General features: G+C 51.5%; 2 protein-coding genes across 2 annotated transcripts; one reads left to right on the top strand and one right to left on the bottom strand.

The window, feature by feature from the left end:
* Positions 1–83: 83 nt before the first annotated feature.
* drosha (ribonuclease 3 drosha) lies at positions 84–4456 on the bottom strand. Its single transcript, XM_018638831.2, has 7 exons — positions 4160–4456; positions 2972–4069; positions 2747–2885; positions 1357–1577; positions 856–1235; positions 562–725; positions 84–451 (listed from the first exon to the last, which is right to left on the bottom strand). Exons 1-7 carry the CDS (start codon positions 4370–4372, stop codon positions 84–86), a joined length of 2583 nt encoding a protein of 860 aa, XP_018494347.2. The 5' UTR covers positions 4373–4456.
* Positions 4457–16191: 11735 nt separating this feature from the next.
* Positions 16192–17100, top strand: Prosbeta7 (proteasome subunit beta type-4). Its single transcript, XM_003741551.2, has one exon. It carries the CDS (start codon positions 16214–16216, stop codon positions 16967–16969), a length of 756 nt encoding a protein of 251 aa, XP_003741599.1. The 5' UTR covers positions 16192–16213; the 3' UTR covers positions 16970–17100.
* The last annotated feature ends 3081 nt before the right edge of the window (positions 17101–20181 follow it).

Raw genomic sequence — 20181 nt, 5'->3', positions numbered from 1 at the left:
TACTTTGCATGAGAATACGCTCGAATCAGGGGGAAGCGCTTCGATTCCTTCCCCTTCAGAGGCGATGAACCTCTCGCGATCGCTTACTTGATACTGTGTCCGGAAGAAGTCGCCATCCGCTTTCCTCTGAAGTAGACTGCAACGATGTACCGTCGCGTGTTGGTGGGCCCGCTCGAGTCTATCACTTTGTACAGCGGAATTTCTGGCTGTCCGTTACTCATGTGCCTCAGTGTCAGACAGCACTGTTGGAGCTTAGACTTCGGATCGTTCCAGTCTTGATTGCGGATGAATTGCTCAAGGCGAGGGAAGAACACAACCTGACAAAATCGACGGCAGTACTCCAAGCCTTTGTCTACGTAGAGCGCTCCCAAGAAGGCTTCAAGGATATCGGCGCGATCTTTCATTTTCAGACCGCTCGCCGACGAAGGATATAGGGAGCACTCCAACATTCCTGAAATTGAGCGGCAATCGATGAGGAAACCGTTCCCCATTGTCCGTCCCCAAAGTAACCGTGGGGAATAAGTATCCCCCGCTCCCACAAGCTCAGATCTAGCTTCTTACCGAGATCGTCGTGTACCACCGATTGAGTACGATTGTTGACGATGGAGCTGCGCAACAGCGACAGATGACCCTCATGATGTTCAGGGAAAAATTTGTAGAGATATTCCGACGAAACAAGTTGGAGGACCGTGTCTCCCAAGAACTCCAGTCGTTGATTTGAGCCTCTGCAAAATCCTCAAGCGTCAGTATCAAGCTATAGTTTGAGGAAATCGACTCCTCCGGGACACGTTCAGGGCTCACGCTGCGGGACGCGCTTCTCATGTTCATGTGAAATGGTTATGAAATGGTACTTACAGTGTCAAATTGTTGAATCCGACGGAACGGTGGGTGAAGGCTCGGGCGAGCAGACGGATATGGGTGAACTCGACTCCGATTTTTTTCTCGAAAACGGTCATTTTCTGCAATATCGGATAGTGCTCGATCCAGTGACGGTCGCCGTCCGGCTCCTGGAGCTGGAGGGGATGTCGACTGTAGTTCCTCCACCTGACCAGGAGTTTGGGGTCGTGGCCGAAGAGAGTTTCCCCGAAGACGCGATCGACTTCATTGATGCCGTGGTCGAGGAAAATTGCGCCCATCAATGCTTCGAAGGAGTTTGCCATCGCGTGCTTCAGCTCCAAATCGTGGCAAAGGTCGGAACCGTGGGCGTAGAGCATGAACTCATCGAGTTGTAGTTTCTGAAGCATTAACGAAATAGGGAGTCAAGATGCAGGTTTTCCTCAGACGAGTGGGATTCCAGCCTCTCTCCGACGAGAGAGGAACCCCGGATCGCGCGACATGGGTGTGTTTTCCACGAACCTTGGCGAGGATGGCCAGATGCTGGTTCTGCACAAGCGCCGCTCTGTACGTCGCCAGCCCCCCTTCTTCGACCTCGGGGAACATGTGGAACAGATGTATCGACGATAGGAACTCGATAACGGCATCGCCCAGGAACTCGAGACGTTCGTAATGGTGCATTGTCGATGCGGTTTCGATGTCCTTCGCCAAACGAGACATGATGGACAAGAGCATCTTGATCCCTGAATAGCATATCCTTTAGGTCGTCATTCCTCCTCGAGAAACTCTATTCGCAAGATATTTCGAGCCTTGTGAGAGCAGATTGAAATTACAGCTCTTTCGATAGCTCTCCTCTGGCTCATCAGTTTAGGCTAGGTACAGGTGATCGCGCAGCGATCCCGGTCTCCGAATAACTTTTTTCGCGGCGATCATTGCCGCGTTGAGAGAGGGGACCGGTGCGAGGTGGGCGCCACTGCAATCGCTTGAATATCGACTGGCACATACAACCTCAATTGAGGACCCTGATTCCCCGACGAGAACCTTCCGAATCAAATTATCCGGCGAATAGTATCCACCAGCCTCGGATGGCTGCCCCCACACTCACATACGACCTCCCTTCCCCAACTTTCGTTTTCGATCCGATAGTCTCACCAGAGGAAATTGAGCCGCTCGATATGAGTCGGTGCGAGTGGTTGTAAGTACGGCGAAATTATCAAGCTAAGAAGGCGAAACTAACTCGATAAGAAGCTCTACGGGAGGTCACTCAAAACTCTCGAAAAATAGAGGTCATAGAGCAATTATTGGTGAGAAATCCGAGGCCCACTGATGTAGACCGAGGCCCGCCGAGCAGCAGATTTGGCGGAGAAAGCAATCTCACATTGGCTGAATTTCCACGGGGCGTGAGGAGACAAAGTCCCGAGACCGCCGGAATTCGGCCTCGCAGGATCGTACTCCCCAAGGATCCCGATGCCAGACTTCTGATGCCAATGAAACGAAACAGAGCCTGGTATCGGGTCCAGAGAGGAATATTGGAGTGGTATCAGTAGTTGTTGTAGGCAGTCATGACAGACAAGATTGCAACCATCCTGGTCATCGTCAAAGTTATCCTACTGCAGATTCCTGACGACTGGAAGTCACTATGCGACCAAATATGAGTGGACTGGTGCTCGCATTGTACAGTCCTCCCCAACTTTAGTCCATAATGTTGGAAACTCGGAGCGACAGGTAGATTTTGTGGAGTCCAGTCAACGTGCCCATGCGTGCAGGTCGTTTGGTCGGTCACTTCATGGATCAGTCAGCACCAAGCGACGGTTTAGACACGCTTAGCCCTCGAAATCCGGAGTTTACGTCAAACAACAGCAAGAATGACGGCTGCTCCGCGAGCGCCCTTAACGGGGTATATTGATCTTACCTCGTTTCCTCGAGTATAAATACAAGACTCTCCGGTCCCCATACTTCGGTTGACGCATTCCGCAGTTGCTCATGGCGTTTCGCGCGTGATCTGGATTCGTCCCGAAGTTCTCCCTGTACGACGGATGCGTGAGCGCCAGCTGCGAATGAGGAAATATATCTGTCAGGAAAAAATTTGAGCCCTGCCGACGCAGGAGAAGGAGTCCCGAAACTCCGGAATCCTCACCTGTAACAGAAGCCGGTCGTTGAACTTGAGCTTGAGATTTTTCTCCAATTCGTGGAGGGACCGATGGAATCGTAGATGCCCAATCAGCACCGGAATGATGAGGGCGTGCTGAACTACGTCTGATCGGATTCCTGTCCGGAGGAATCCAGCGGAACTCGCGACGACGGTCACGTCCCGTTTCAGATCTTTGGCTTGTTTCAGTTCCATGACAGCTTTCTCTTTTTTGGCAAGCTTTGCCTTGTCTCGATAATCGACCCTCGGTTTCGTGGCGAGATACTTCTTGAATTTCGTCAAATCTTTAAACGCTTTCTGATACTGCGGGTTCCCGGCGTAGCTGAGTTGAGCGGGACGCATGCCGAAGTGGATGATCTCCGGGAACTCGGTGGCTTTTTCGAGCGAGTTCTCCCGGTCTAGCTGATCGACTCTCATTGCACAGGGTTTCATTCCGGGTTTCACAACAATTTGAGCTTTGACATTTGTTTCGACATAGTCGATGTAGTCATTGTCGGAGAACCTCACGAGACGCGGAATTGCTTCCGCCGGGACTAGGGGCTTGCTATTCCTCAGGAGGTGATGGATTACGTAGTTGAGCGAGAGAAGTTCCTTGCCCTTCTCAACCAGCGGCCGAACGAATCTCGGCATCAAGTGGAATTGGGGGCAACCCCCATCTTGGTCGTTGAGCTTCCAATTCACATCGACGAGCTCGAGTATTTCTTTGAATAGATATTCTGTGAGCAGATCGAGCCCTCCCACAGTGAAGTTATCCGGGCACTCTTCGGGAATGTAGGCGATCAAATACTCTATGTTATAACGGATTATCCGGCAAGAGGGCAAATTCTCGGGGAGCTTATAATGCGAGAACAGTGAGAATCCCTCGAAAATATACTCTTGCTTATCGTGCTTGATCACAGTCGGGAATTTCTTCAGCACAAAGTTCGTCTTAGGACTGATAAAAATGCGATAATGGAATAATTTATCCGCATTGTTCAGGTTCGGGTCACAAGCCGGGTTCGGCGCCGTTTCTCCTGGGAAACAGTTGTGACGGATACCCGACCGGCGAGATTTTATACTGCAGCGGCACAATGGTCCGTCGTTCATCTGGAAGATGTGGAGGATCGAATTAGCTCGCAGCGAATTCGCTGGGGGCGTACATAAGGGTTAACGTTGCTCGCTCGCTCCATCCCTCACCTCTCCGGAGTCATTGAACCAGAGTTCTTCGTGTAAACGATACGGATGCTGTTTCTTGATTTCGAGCTCAGTCAAATTCTCTTCGTCATCTGAGCTGCACCAATCGCTCTCGGAGCTACTATCGCTGTCTTCACTCGTTAGGACCAAGACCGGTTTCGTGAACTTCTGGTCGTGCCTATGATGCATCACTTTCGGTTTCTTTTTGAAGTGCATACAGATGTGGGGCTTGCGTTTCGGTCTTTCGTAAGGTTTCTGGGTGGCTTTGGCTCTCTCGTTCCTTTTCAGTAGTGTTTCGCCGAACTCCTCCAGCATCTTGTTGAAACGCTCAGTACCGCAGCACATTTCCTGTGGAAGAGGCGAGCGATGAGAGCCTCGCGGCGAAAAAAAATTGGCTGTCAATATGATCAATGGAAGCCACCTCCATCGAGTCCTGGGCTTATGTGTTCTATTCCCTAAACGATAAGACATACTCTGTTTCATGTACGTTCGTATGAATATCCATGCGAATTCCTTGAACGTAACCCGAAAGTTTTGGATTCTACTCACACCCTGACGTTTGAAGTAAACTTCTGCGGCCAAACACCGCGTGTAATTGGCGATTTCCATCCGATAATCGTCCTCTGAGAGTTCCGGAACTTTCTCGCTCTCGTCTTCGGAAGAATAATTGTCCGACGAGAAACGAAGATCGTCCTCAGTCTTGTTCGAGGCGGACTTTTTGCTGCGACTGTTTTCTTCTCTGGCATCTCTCCTCGAGCGACCTTCGGCGGCTCTGTTCGGGCTCTTCCGGGACTCTTTCGATCGATTATCCCTCGCTCTATACGCAGCAGGCGGCGAAGAACTCCTGCGTCGCCTGCTGCGGTCGCGACTCCGACTGCGACTCCTACTCCTAGCTCTTTTCACGTACTGTTTACTCTTCGGAGGCGGTGTCCTCGAACGTCGGCGTCGCCGATTCCTATCCTCATCCAGTCTCCTGAAACATCATGATTCTTTGAGCTCGGATATATTCGATATAGTATTCTGTGATCGGTCAACGGCTGGAACTCTCCGGACGCAGCGCATACTTGTAATCCTCGTATTTGTTGTTGGTAGACCTATAGCGATCGTCAGCATCACGCTTCGGGGTGACCTCTGGTTGAGATCGGGGAGTCGGCAGGTTGGCAGACGCTGCTGGATAATGAATCTGATTGTTTTGGAGGTTCTGAGCCGCGTGACTATTGTATCGCGGTGTCTGACAGGCGGGTCCAGCAGCGGTGTGACCGCCCGCTACGTTCGCAGCTTGCTGTGCAAGCTGGGGCCATTGCAGGAGTGCGTTCGGTACAGGGGCTAGAAAGGGCGATGCTCTCAGAAAGCTTTCCCCTTTACGACGGTCCTTCTCGTTCGGAAGCTTCTCTTGATTTAAATGCTATAATGCCGGAGCCATTTTGAACTCACGGAGAGGTGTTTGAAGTGGCAGCATGTTGTTCATTAGGTTCATGGCACCTTGGTAGTAGGCTTGCTGGAGAATGCTCTCGTAGCCGGGAATTTGCACCTCTGGCGGCAAAACCATGGGAGGGACCTGCGGCAGCATCGGGAAAGGCGTCCCTGGAGACGGTATAGCCAGGGGATTAACGACCACAGAGGGATGAGCTCCATAGAAGGGAGCGTTCCCATTTTGAGAGCCGTTGTTATACATCTGGAACGAATTGTTGTTTGGGATAGGTTCTAGCATCTGGGAGAATGTTGAATTCCGTTTCTGGATCTCCGCGCGTACGTTCATTCGGGGGATCCCGAGAGATTAATCCCAAGAAAACTCTCATCGAGACTATGGTTCCGGAGAACAGAGCCATGCCGGGACTGAGCTTTTTCTCTGAGGAGAGGGATTTTCTCGACGCTCAGGGCTCGGGAAACTAGACGTCCCATCTCTACCGGACTGTGGCCGCCAGCGAGCTCGCTTCCGCTCCGATCTTTCAATATCGGAGCAGGGCTCCAAGTAGAGCCTAATCGGAACCTCACGACCGGCCCTTAAAGCAGAGGTATCAATGGCTCCGCGTCGTAAGGAGATTTCGATCCCGTCGACGCTACGACAGCTTCACGCACAGGGGGAGGGACATCAATCGAACTAGGGAGTGCATGCTCCGGGGATTTCTCTTTCAACCTTACCTCGAATAAATTTATCCAATCGAGAATTCGATGGGCTCTGAGCGGGCGCAGTTCTGGGACCCCTCATGCGAACGAAGAATCCATAACGTTCCCGGGAAATCGCCGAATTTCAGCGAATTGTGGGCGGCGATCTTGAATCCAGCGACCAGTGAGCGCTCTGACCACGGAGTGCTCACAGTGCTCATATAATAGGAAAACAAACGTCGCCACCAGAGAGAGAGTGAGCTGCCCGCCAAAATTCGAATCAGGAAGTCCTACGGAAGAGGCATCATTGAGTTCTCGTCTTCTCAAGAGCCATGATACCTACCTCCAATGCCGAGAAGAAGAACGAGCTGAGTACCCTTCGTCGTTGAGGACCTCGCTCATTATCGCTGAGAGCACACAAATCTACAAGGTCTCTCTCCCTCAATCATCAATCATTACATCCGGGACATGTGGAGGACACCGGGGCATAGGATTTGGAGCCTAATGTTTCTTCAATATTGTAATGGAGCCGATATTCTGCGCCCGGGAATTGGGAGGGCATTGACATTCGACAACATGAGGATCACTCGATTCGGATGATTCGGAGGAAAACTCGAGGCTGTTTTGCCCCGGGAACCTCGGTGTGGGAAGGCTGCTCTGGGCCCGGAAGCCATCTCGAAAACGGTAGACAGCTCGCTGGAGAAAGCCCTTATGCTTTTCGCATTGTCTGGGAGCTCATGACGCGCGGCGTGTCATGGCACGCGCCCTCTCGTGCTGCGTCAGACATGTGTAGACGCGGTTTCACCTTACGTCGGCATCTGAACGAAGGAGTATGGACCGATCAAGCCAAATATCCAATCAGCATGAGATCGACGAGGAGAAATAGGATCTCTCTCTTTCAATCCCGGGGGAGCGGGAGTACGAGAGGCGGAGCCACCGTACGAGGCATGATCGATTCGAAGGTTGAAATATCAAGGACGGAATACAGGAAGCGAACTCATTTTCCAGGAGGCAATCGGTTCTTAGCCGCCGAACCCCATGGATCCTAGCAGAACGTGTAGCCACGGCCGCCCTCCTTGTCGACGTAGGCAAGGAAGAAAGGAAAAAGCGACCTAAAGACATAGAGCCAAGAATGCTCCAATTTTCGAAATGTTCAGCGGTCTCCGGCTGCCATGTATGCACCAGAGTTATGCGGAAACCAGATGCAGTAGAACCTCCTTATTACGGACCCGGATATAATGGACTTTTCTGGCGGTCCCGACCAAGTCCCTATAGTTTACCATGTTGAGAGAGCCGGATAGAGCAAACTCGGATATAACGGACTTCCGGTTACAGCGGACCTTTCCCGGAGTCCGCATCCCATAGTGCTCCGTATACTTAGTACGGCTACAACGGACCGATCCTCCGGTATTCGAGTGTGACAGCCGTTGCAGTCTTTCAGTGCTCGAATTGTTCCCATCATCAGAAGTGCACATGATTCGCGAGTGCACGGTTCGGCTGGCTCATAATTACAAGCGGAACGCGGAACTGCTCACAAACTTAGAGCAGTTGCTTATCGAACCTGCCGAGTCGACTTGGATGAGTTCTCAGGATGTCCGATGAAGTGAAACGGAAAGCGCTCAGCATCGATTCGGAAATTACAGTCCTCGATGAGACGATGCAACGATACTTTTCGACATTGAGAAGTTAATCGAGTATCGAAGCAATCACACCCGACAAGCGAGTATTCGCGCTTTCTTCAACAATAAAGAGTGAGACCATCTGTACACTTCGTGGGGCGCTTTCTCGTATTAGAGTCCACGAAACTTACCACGTCCATCATCGGCGGAGAGCGATGATCAAGCCTATTGAGAACTCTGAGAGTGCTCATAGGCTACCCAAGATCCTTGGCCGGATATAAGGGACTCCGGTTACAACACACTTTCGGGTGGTCCCTTGGAGTCCGTTATAACGAGGTTCTACTGTATGATGAAGTTCCTTTCGACGAACTAGCTGAATGCGCTGAATTTCGATGGAATTATGAATTCGAAAGGACATTAGAATCGCCCCGAGAATTGGGCTGCAGGCGCCCAGATACATGCCTAGCAGTATCGTACCTTAATTCCACCAATCTTCTGGATTCTTGAGTCTCTTTCTCCAATTTCTGCAGAGCTCTAATCGATTCATCCCCGAGAAACCCAGAATCACCCGCTCTAGAGGAACCTGAGAATCTTCCCCGAGAGAGAGGAGCAGCGGAGGGTTTTTTCGTACTCACTGAGAAACTGACTGCGATTCTTGAAATGGAGAGCTTCACGCCGTGGGGGTTGAAGGCTCCGGTCCTTACAGTCGATCCGTATGAAGAGATCTCCAATCCGTTGCTAGGTCTATGTTCGACTAGGAGGGCCAGCCGAACACATTCATCAGGCGCAAGACTGGGGCTTATCTACGGGTCCGAAGCGTACTTCTGTCATCCATTCTCGGGGATCCGCTTCAAACGTGCGCCCGAGATCCCATCTCACGGGCAAATGAACCTGCTCATGATATTACGGCTCGGTCCTCGGCGATCTGACGTCGGCGTCGCTCTCAGGGGTGGCCATTGAGACGCAGCGACTGAGGTCAGGAATGAATCAAACGCCGAGACGCGTGGGGATAGCTACTGATCGGAACCTCATCCCACAGCATTCAAGCTGCCAATCAGATGGGGTCTTCGCCGAAAACCGCTGTATCCCTCGCGTTGGCGACCTCTGCGCCTTGAGTAGCGTCGCGTCGCCTACTCCCACCTAACTTGGCAGGCTTTACGGGAGTTGATGCCTAAGCCGAGGATAAGGTCGGCCTGAACTCAGACCGGTGTCCAACTCAGAGCGTCGGGATCGTCGAGCGTCCCGAATCCTCAGGGGTGAGTACGAGCCTGTTGTGAACCAGGAGATGACCACCATGTGATCCGCGCTCCGCATCGACGAGTCCGACAACGATAATGTGGACGTGGGTCGTTCGGACGTTGAGCAGCAGTGAATAGCATGTTTTCTATGTGGCATCCGGGTCCCGTTTCGCATTGCTTTGTGGAGTGCTGTGCAGTGTTGACTGAAATGCACTGCGTCTATCTGTTCGCCCGTTTGTCCGTCCGCTCGTTCGTCCATCTGTCCATCCGACCGTTCCTCCGACCGGCCAGCCGTTCGTCGCTCGCTCGCACCTTCGTTAGTTCGTTCGCTGGCGCGCTCGTTCGTTCGTTCCCGGTCTATCTATGTGTGTTCAAAGCTCCCCACCCAGCGTTTCGTGAAGCGTGAAGTGTGGACCATGCTTCAGACGACGCTCACATGGAGGCGCTGTCGTCGTTCCGTCGACCACTTCTGCTTCTGGGACGTCAACACGGCAAGAGCCGCAACGCCGAACACCAAAGCTGTTGGTTCCAACTTCAGCTGATACCGAGGATACGTTCTACAGTCCGTACAAGATTCGATTCGTCTGCTGACTGGCGAGAACCTAGTTCTATAGGACTTTCCGAGGGCTAGTTCGACGTTCGGTACGTAGTGCGTTGGAGTTTCGTGTTCGAAGGATCTGGTGCTTCGGTGGAGTAGTTCAAGAAGGTGAATCAGTGCAACGATGGACCCCATTGGACTGAAACCGTGTGCTCACCACTCGGATAAATCGCTCCGTGCTTTCAGTGCTTTTAGATACTGAGCCCAATTTTTCTTTGACACGGCCTCCAGGGAGGAGCCTCGCCCCATCAAAAAATTCTTTGTCGAGAAACCTTTCCCTGCTCGGATTTATCTCTAGTCCGCCCGAGTGATCTTCCTGGTTGCCGCTGCCGGTCGGCTGTCGGGATGGATGTCCCAGAACTAGACGACTGGAAAATATATTTGACAGCTTTTTATCAGTGATAGCGTGTCCAGCTCTCGCATGTCACACGGCGGCCCTTAAATGCTCAGGATGCGAGAAAAGCTCGACAATCGAGCAGCACAGTCGACTTTCTATCGCAGAGCCGATTTTTTTCTTTGACGGACATGAGTCTCGCGACGGGGTACCATCCTATGAGCTGTGTCCCCTCAGACGTCCTGCCGATTAGCTTCGGACACTAGATCCGATCGAAGTGTCGACCTGTGCGTCTTTCCGTAGTCCTTCGATCACTCAACAGCTCGAGATAAAGCTGAATCGTCATAGACAGGAATATTGCTCGGACGTAGTAAATACCGAACAGGCTCGAGGGTGGAATTCCTTCGAGAACTCCCTGGGAGGTCCGATAAGGCTCAGATGTAGAGTATTACAAAACACGAATCCTTTATCTTTCTCACTAATGGTGTCTCCGAACAGTTGGTCACAATGCGACTCCTGAGGACCATCTACAAGTAACAACGAGCAGGTTAGTGTCCACTCGAGTGAATAGATGGATCTCGCTAGATATTCGTAGGCAGTACGAACATGCAGCTCATAGAATGATTCGCGGATAATCACGATTGTAAGAATGGGGCGCGATCGCTGCATCAGATTAGAAAGAATAATGCGCTTAGCGAACATCGGTGGGCCGTTCGCCAATCGATAAAATTCGACTCTCAACGCACTGCTCGAGATCTTTGTTTCTGTGCCACCAAGCAGGCATGGAATCCGGTACGGATTCCGGCACATCACGAGAGCTTTCGCTTCACGAGAATAGCTAAGGAGGCGGCATGACATAATGCTGCAAAACTCGAACTACGGATTCCCACGGCGAAAGCAAAGATTTCCCCCATTCCATCCTTAAGGCTAACTGTTGCTCGATATCGGCGTCCGAGCGAAGAATGTTCGGAGGTGTCAACCCAGGAGATTCGAGTCCCCTGATCTTCCGATACGCGATAGAGTTCTCAGCTCCGGCGCAGCCTCCCCACCTCTATGGTACCGTGTTGAGATCTAGAGAGATCGAATGGAGTCATCTGGGACCGATCCCATGGATGAGATTTGATCACCTGGTCCTTGATCGGGAGCGTCACACCGATGCGATGGGCTTCCAAAAGCTTTGCCGCATGGCAACGACGGGATACTCCACGTGCCGCTCGAGCATATGTTCTGTTCAATGGTGTGGATTTAAATATGAAAAGCTTACAGCTGCAAACAGTCACTCGATATGACGGTCGCTTCGTTCACGACCCATCACATATCGGAGTATCAGATATCGGAATCAGAACGGCTCCTGAGAGAAGTCTTATTTTTGGTTGGTTCGATTCCGGGCACTTCCGACTGATCGTCGAAGTCGGCGGGAATCCCGTGGAATCATCGTGAGATATTCTGTGGACTCCCTGATTCTATCGACGAAGTTCGCAACCCCCCTCCGTGGCTCGGGCTGCGGAAATATGCATTCATCGAGCTCCAGTTCTCCCTCGCGATTAAATATCATCAAGCGCAGCCATCGGTGACTCATGCGGCAAGGGGAGCTGGCATAAGGCATACATGTCATCGACCGACTTACCGTCCTGAGTAGGTCTAGCTCGGACAGGTAATGCGATATGTAGTCGACTCCGTCAAACGGTCATGGAAGAAAGCGGTCGGTTCCCCGTGGCCTGTTCCCTTGGAAAAGTGTCTTGGGGGAAATTGTGAACTATTCCGTTGAAAATTCGGAAGTTCTCCTTCGCAACCAAAAGAAGTCGACGCGTTTTCTCGTTTCTTGTTGACAGCTCTTCGTGGTAATGCTTGTGTTTCCGCGCTGCGTTCAGATGCTTACGCGACGGGCTTGCGATTTTTCGGTTTTAATTTGAATTCGAGCCGCTCCGTGGAGGAACGACGTCGCTTCCTAGCATTGTCTTCTAAATTGGCGTATTCTAGATTTTCACTCAGACGGCCAGGCAGCTGGTCTGCAAGTCGCTTTATTTGACACCTTGACAACTTTTGCCAGCGACAGTAGCCGCAAGTATGGAACGGAATGCGACACCGTCCGGCCTGAAGGCATCGCATATTTTTTTCGGTCGTTTGCCTCTCGAGGGAGAAATGTACCAACTGAGTCACGCTGCACATAGCGTTGTCATTGGGCTTTTGTCAGAATTTTTAGGAATCCACGAGCACCATCGCTGGCGGCTCTACAGAAAAACCGCGTCAGATGTACGTCGCAACAAGGAGGCTAACGGTAAACTCTCGGCGGAAATATATCGCTTGCGGGGGCGTTTGTTTGCGGCCGCTCCAGCAACCAGACGGTAGTCGGTGGTGGCGAAGACCGCCGACCGGCGGAATGGAAAGACGATCATTTACGCGTGTCTTTACTCTCACACTTTTTCGGGTTGCCGCTTCTTTCTCTCCCCACTCGGCCACGATGGATCGATTTCGGTGAAAAGACTTGCGAAACACGATGCCCCAGAACGCGGCTCTCCTCTGAACCATCGGAGCATCGCATGTTTTCTCATTCCACGTTTGGGCGTGGAAAATCCAGGAACCATGCTCCGGCAGAAGAACAAATCAAAGGCGAAATAACGGTCCTCCGGGGATCGTGGAGTACCACCCCTCAGACGACACTTTGGAATATTCGTGTCTGTCACCAGAACGTCCGACGAAGATTCGGTTCTGATTTCTCATGCTTAGAAGAACATTAGAGCTATCCGGCACGGGGGGAGAATGCGGGAAATGATTTCCCAAAGTCCTCTCGGGGCGACCGGGACTGAAGAAATTTAATGTGGCGCGGAAATCAAAGAGGAGATACCGCGCGCCGAACTTGGACCCAGCCAGAATTCAGTCATCGGGAGAGACATTAAAGAGCGATAGAATATTCTGGCAATATTGTCCTTTGAACATTGTGTGACCTGACGGCCGACTATATGCATTCCGGAGCCATTCAGCGAGCACGGAACGACGAGCCTGCCGCTGCCATCCGCAGAATCCATGCAGAACCCGTCTACCGACACTGCGCGGGATAAAAAAAAAAACAAATGCAAAAACCGCTGACCAAAACTGGTGGAATGGTGGAGATAGGAGTGGAGCGGACTCATCTGATTTGTGGAGCCGTTCGAAATAAAATTCGACCGAGAATTAGTTCTGCGATCACTGATTGGAAGACCCGTTCCCCCCGATCGGATTGGAAACCACCAAATGAGCTCAATGCAACGCGAGGCTTGCCTAACTGGTGTGCGAAAATATCATAGTTATCCGCCGGCTCGATAGTCCGGGAATGTTTCAATGAATCATTCCCTCTTTGCTTCCTGTCGAACGACCTGCGCTGATTCAGAGCTCGAATATATGCTATCGGAGAGATTCCCTGGAGTCCCGTCTTCGAAAATAATGAATAGTGACTCTTGGGCGCGGGGCTCGGACCGCAGAACATTCCATCTCCTGGTCAACGGATTTCGCAGTCCTCGAAATTCTCTGCAGTTGTTCCATCATCCTCAATTTCCACACGAGGTTCACTTAAAATGTTACCCGACCTGTCTCTATGTCAGTAGATTTCCCTTAAGGAGGAGGTATACTTTAGAAGTCCTTCGATTTCCGCAGGATCGCCGCAGGAATTCGAAAGACGAATGAAGTAGCGCGGATCCCCGTGGAGATGAGAAGCTTCTCCTCAGCCTTCGGTCCGGGGTCGGGATTCCCTCCGTGGTTACCGATGCGATCGAAATCCCTCGATTGAATCGAATATGCCGGCTATTTACATCTCATTCACTCACTCAGTCAGTCAATGTGTCGACGATTCGATACTCTCTCGGGCACATCGAAAGCGGCAGTATTTTCGGCGATTTTTCTCCATCCCATCCGATGACGCGACTCAAGCTGAAACGAGGACTTGGAACTGTCAAACGGTGCTGGCTGAATCCATCGAGAAGCCATGCAGAGTATCGGGTGCGAAATACTTGAATTCCTTCTCGGCCCACCGAGAAGGAATCGACTGGAAGTGGGCGGACAGCGGATCTCATTCAGCGCCGAATGCCAAGTCTTCTTCAGAAGATTCTCCTCGCTCCAGAATGATTTATCATATCACCACCGCCATCGGTTGTAGCAAGCATCAAAGCAATAGCGATCGATGGATCGCATTGATAAAGTCGGTTCAATTGGATTCAATCTGTAGAGCGACATAAACCACGCGGACTCATTGACCCGGGTCCGTTGCATGCGTCGCTACACCCCAATCGGAATCAAACGAATCTCGCTCTGGATCTTCAACAACCTCTTCGGGTCGAGCGCCGACACGGAATGCGCGATCTTGTCAAGGGTGATTCAATTTTTCAACACCTTCATGCCTGCCGATCCTTGAAGCACTTGGTGGCAGCCCGCGTCTCAACTTCGGAGGCTGCCTCGGAATGCGAGCGAACTTTTCGGTTGAGCCCCGGAAGCTCCCGAGTAGTTCTTGAAGTAGGTGATGGGCTTTGCCGCTCGCGGTGGGGAATGAAATAGGAATCGATTTCTAGCCCGCGACATTCCTGAGGGTAACCACCGGGCGTCACATCTCCCGGAGTCGGTTTCCTTCCCGATGTTGACTTCCACGGTTTACGCCGTCGACGCGGGACATATCTGGATACTCTCGACGATGGCACAATCCTTGTGCGATCGGCGGGCTCCGCCGCACGAAAAATTTGATCGGAAAACTCCCGGACCCTTTCCGTCAGAGCTCTTCGCTTCTGAGTTCGTGCTGAGTTCTAGCTCGAGGTACCAGCCGCCAGAAGAGGAGGCCAAGCAGACAGAGCGCCGATTATACCCCTTGGAGCTCGAACGATTTCTGCGGTCTCGGAACACCGCAATTCCATGAGCGAGGTACCCGTCGCTGCGTGAAGATTATCTCGTTTAGGTAGGCGACTCGAGCCACCGATATCCAGGAATTATGGTCTGATGGAATCGAGTTATGCCCAGTACTGGCAAAGAATAACGTGACTTCTACCGACCGCGTGTGCCCGACAAGCTCTCTGTCACAAAAGCAACACGATATCCGTGACAGCAGCGGCAGCAGCATCGGAAGAGGTCCCAGTGGTTCGCCGCAAAGTAAGGACTCGTCGGAACGATTCCATGTCGAATGGGAGCTTTCGGTGATAGCGCCTTATTGCAGCTTGACGGCGATTCAGTCGAAATGGAAAACGAAACATTCGTCTCTTTTTCGGGGAGCCGAGCCCGGGATCCTCTGCGTACATGAAGAGTGTTCGACTGCACAGCTCGAAACTGAAACTATTTCCGTCATCGATTCTCGGTGCAGAAAAAGGTGACGAGACCCAGTTCCATAAGCGATCGACTTCGCGCTGATAATATTGTATGACATTCTGCTGGCATTACGGAGCTGTCGAATTCACCTGAACAGGCTTCCGTGTGGCACCAGCCTCGTTTCAACCAGCATCTGAAGAATGAGTTCGGAAAAAATCGCCGCAATGAAGAAAGAAGTAACGACGTTTCCTACAGTTCAAAAACCGCGGGCTGTCGTTTTGACCGCGCTCACTTAGTCGGGAGTACTTAAAAATATAGCTTCCGTCACAGGCCTTGCAGAACGGCGTTACGTTTTGCGCTTTTTGAAGCTTGCGGCAAGTTCTGCATCAGAGACTTCTAAGGGGGGATTACGCCCAGAGGTTTCCCCCGCAACAGGAGCTCTGTACGGAAATGACATCCTCCCGAGATGAGCTAGCCCTAGATGACGGATCTAACAAGCTTTGACGGACTTCTTGCTCCGATCCGGGAGCTCCTTCAACAACCTCGCCGATCGGAAACGCTGCGGACATTGAACAGTCTTTATCTTCCATTCCTTGGATACAGACCGTTAATGCGAAGCTATAGCTTTGATTCGTCGACTTCCGCCCGGATACCCAGAATATAAAGCCTATTGAGAATTCTCGATGCGTCTATCCAACCAGCGCTGAGTCAGTCGCTCACCAGTCGATTCTGACGGCGAGCTGGAACGAGCGCCATGGGCGCCGAGACGCCAGGGACAGGAGACGTCGGTCAGTTTTGAAACTGCGCGCGCTGCACCGAATCCCCGACACGCGCCACTTGCCATCATGGCTCGAACTCGACACAAGCGCTGTTCCGAAGCAGAAAAACAACATAGTCATCAAGATGGCACTCATGAGGGATGCAATTTTCCACAGTGAGGGTTTTGATCCTTCTTCCCAAATGTCACCGTGTGCAGAAACGAGGAATCAATCACTGGTGGCTCCTAGACAGAGAACCCAAGAGCCGACGTACATGAGTGGGTCCGTGATAGGACTATGCTACGAAAACGGTGTCCTGTTGGCCGCTGACATGGGTGCTACAACGCGATTTACGCGGATTCCCCACCAACCCCGGATCCTCAAAATCAACGAGAACACAATGATCGGAGTCTCGGGCGACTTTGCCGATTTCCAGTACCTGGAGAAAATCATTGAAGCGAAAATGATTGATGAGGAACGTAAGAACGAAGGATTCCAAATGAAGCCCCGGTCTCTGTACGTCTATCTGAGCCGGCTTCTGTATCAAAGACGCAACAACTTCAACCCCTTGTGGACGAATATAATCGTAACCGGTATGCAGGACGGTAAACCATTCATGGGCGTCGTGGACATGATAGGAACTGCTTTCGAAACCAATCTGTACTCGACCGGTTTCGGAAACTACCTCGGCATGGGTGTCATGCGAGAGGCTGTGGAGAAGCACGACGGCAAACTGCCGTTGCAAGCAGCTGTCGAGGCACTTCAGAGCGTCTTGCGAGTTCTTTACTACAGGAACACAGCTGCGTTCCCTGATTATCAGATCGGCAACTGTACAGCTTCGGGAGTCAAGATCGAAGGTCCGATGCGCATCGACAGCGAGTGGGAGATCGCTAAGCATTAACTTCCGTTGGGAAGAGGAATTTTACAGGCCCCCTTGCGCCGGGACGGTGATCCGGAGGTGTCTCGTATGTTCGCGATAACATTTTGGGTTCGAATCCATGGGAAATAAATATATATGGAAGCTTCCGTTTATGAAACGAGCATTCGTTTTCTTTCGGGTTCTGACTATCGTAATTGGAATCATTCTGTACGGAACGCTCGACTTCCCTACCATTCGGAGTACCGATTTTTGAGAATAATTCCTGCGAAAAAGTATACGGTTCTCGGATGAGTTAATTCCTCGGGCATTCGGTTGATCGTTGTGAGTATAATGTACCCTGTAATCTCTTCATGAAAGTTTGGTAACATAGATCTTGATAGATCCACGTCAGGATGAAGTTGTGTCTCACGCAAAGGCGCAAGAGGCGAGAAAATCAGCTGTTCGCTGATGACGAGCGCTCGGAACAACGTGTTCACTCGGATGCAGTCGTGATGACAGCTTCGGAGGTTCGGATGGTCTTTGTGCCCAACTAAATCTGATCCGGGCCCGGAAAAAGGCGGCTGAAGAGCCATCTCCGAATCTCCAGCCATCGGCACGCGGCTTCACCTACACAAAGACATTCTCTGCTACCGGCTGTTGTCGACGACGATTTCTTTACGAAGACCGACGCTTAAGTCCCCCATCATCTGGTGAGCTCAGATGCCGTCGTTGGAGGATTCATCGTGAGAAGTGTAGCACCGCAGGGTGTGGCGGAGTTGAACTTCTTTGAGCTCAATGGCTGTTTCTGTGAGCCATCGGGTTCTCTCTTTCAGTCCGCTGCTCTTCGTCTCAAGCGTCGCAGCCGGAACGTGCGTCCATTGCGATGATCCATGCGATTACGGGGACGGTGCGCCCAGACTCGTTCCATGGAGAGCTAGAGCTTCTGCAGGGGTACGAGCAGTATTTCACCCGACAAGAAAATAATGACATTCGCGAAGCAAACAAAACGATTCACATCGAGAGGTCACGCCCTCCGGGCCTGATCATTGTCTTGTGTTTATGAAGGCGACGACTGGAATCCTCACCGCGATAAGGGCTCTCGTTGTCGCTACCACGCCGACTGGAGGAACCACGCCTTCACACAGACTAACATTGTTTCCTTCCAATCCAAAACTCAGAACCGCGTTGGAAAAGTCTCGGCTGATAGTTTCCAGGAGCTTGAACCGTTCTCTCCCAGCCTGATAATAAATTGAATAAGTCTGCGGAGGGAATTAGTGATGTCAGTGGTCTCATATCTTCCGAAATCTCGCTGCTCGCCACGCGTGAGAACCCGATTCCGGGAACAAATTATCACAAAATTAAAGTCGGCGCTTCTTTTGCCGAGGCTCTCGGCTAGCGAAGTGTTCTCCCCTTGGACTGCAGAATTCTGAGCTCCTTGACTTCGGACTTCAAAAGCGAGGTAATGTCCGGCATAGCAAGTCTTGTTCCGAGCTGAGTTTTCTGCAATATTCGTCGTGGCACGCTTATCCACCGACGGAGAGCTCGAGATTCTCGGACACCGTCTTCGTTAAATGCCTTCCTCGCATCATTACCCTCGTCATGATTTTCTTGTTGTATCATCATTATCATATGAGCCAAGCGATGTCTCAGGTGGGCGTAGGGAAGCAGACAAAGCTCCCGCGATCTTCAACACCAGCTACTCATTTATTACCATGCGATATGTGGGCAGGCGGAGCTGGACGTCTCATTTCAGGAACGCTCCTGATTCATCAAGATGCATGTTTCCCGTCCCGAACGCGTCCAAAAAATATCTGATTTTATTCCTGAACAAACCAAGCGGACAAGTACCGCTCGGTACGGAGTATATCTCTTGGAGGAATGAAAGCTGCGGAGGGAAACCGTCGATCCTATTGCGTCCATACAGTCAAGACACAGAAGGCACCCGAAGCTCTCTGATTTGCTCGTGACTGCTGATTCTGAACAGCATGTAAGGAAGACCGAAAAGAAGAATTTCCGAAATTCTCTGAGGCCGGGGATGAGGTTCAGGCTAGTGGAGTCCCTGTTGGAAGAACGCTTCCGAGGTAGGCCAGAAAGGGACGGGGAAGCTCAGTCACCGCAATGCTCCTGCAGAGTGAGAGGCATGACAAGTTTTTTTTCTCTTCTCGCTCGGACTTCTATCAGTGAAGCCCACATTAATCTACCCAGCGTTCCCCGCATTTTTCTCTCAAGTCTGGTGGTCAGAGGAAGCTCTCAGTTCGCTCACAATGCCGCCTGGACTGATGTTTCATATGAATCTTGTGCATTTGCGCTGGGAACCACGCCTTGATTCGAGATAGCTCGGCAAATCGCCCCCGATGGGAATTACCCCGAGGCCCGATCATCCATGTGCTTCTTCAATCAATTATTTAATTTATCAATTAATTAATTATCACAGGGCTCGGGTGTGTACATTCTGATTCCGAGATCTGCCGGGGTCGAGAGCGATATCACTTATCGGCCCTATCGAACGAAGCCGTCCGGAATCGATGAGGACCTCCCATTTCGAAGAGCTTCGATCTCCGACGCAGTAAAATGTGAAAGAGCTGTGAAGAACAACGGATGCCGTCGCTCAAGACACGCTGTGTGTTTGTGTATCTAACAAGCGGTGAGCAAAGCAGAGAATGCGCAGTGGACGTCTGAAGGGACAACAGCGGGTCGACCCGTCACGACCCCGCTGTTGAGCGATTCTCTGGCGGTGGTGATCGTCATCATCATTGTAATCATCATCACGTTGTTGTCGTCGTCGTCATCGTCGACAAGTCCCACACGGTACTTCCGGCGTTCGGGCCGACAAGCAACAGAGCGGTTGGCTGCTTGCTCGCATACTGGCGGCGTCGTTCGTCGCTCGCTCGTCTGCTCGGAGGGTCGCTTGGTCGACATCGCATTGTCTTGCTCCGCTGCTCTATTCAAAGCGTTTTTTTTCGAAGTCATCTGGGGGAGCGCTCCGCTGCGCGATTAAACGCCGGCTCGCTGTTCTGTCGCTTGACGCTATCCGACAGTGTCGTCCAGACGCACTGAGTCATCTGCTCCTCGGCACGGCTGGAATCTCCTTTACAATAACATCAGAACCCGTACGCCAGTCGGCATCTGCAACAGAAACAGCCCCTGAAGCTCACTTGCTCGACACTTTAGACACCGTAAAAACGGCTTGACCTGAGGAATGTTAGAAATTCTGTATCCGAAATCGAATCCTCGAATCTCATTCGAAAATCGAG

The sequence above is a fragment of the Galendromus occidentalis genome, unplaced genomic scaffold, assembly GCF_000255335.2.
Source record: "Galendromus occidentalis unplaced genomic scaffold, Mocc_1.1 scf7180000077185, whole genome shotgun sequence".
NCBI classification, from domain to species: Eukaryota; Metazoa; Arthropoda; class Arachnida; order Mesostigmata; family Phytoseiidae; genus Galendromus; species Galendromus occidentalis.
The sequence above is the reverse complement of the archived record's forward strand: the minus strand, read 5'-3'. Positions and strand labels throughout refer to the sequence as shown.

What these genes read in the sequence shown, in the direction of transcription:
- Prosbeta7 (XM_003741551.2), top strand. Translation starts at nt 16,214, where the DNA reads ATGGCACTCATGAGGGATGCAATTTTCCACAGTGAGGGTTTTGATCCT.
- drosha (XM_018638831.2), bottom strand. Translation starts at nt 4,372, where the DNA reads ATGCACTTCAAAAAGAAACCGAAAGTGATGCATCATAGGCACGACCAG. An exon ending in GGTTCAATGACTCCGGAGAG is followed by an intron (nt 4,070 to 4,159) that starts GTGAGGGATGGA and finishes CACATCTTCCAG; the next exon opens with ATGAACGACGGACCATTGTG. An exon ending in GGTGGTACACGACGATCTCG is followed by an intron (nt 452 to 561) that starts GTAAGAAGCTAG and finishes GCTCAATTTCAG; the next exon opens with GAATGTTGGAGTGCTCCCTA.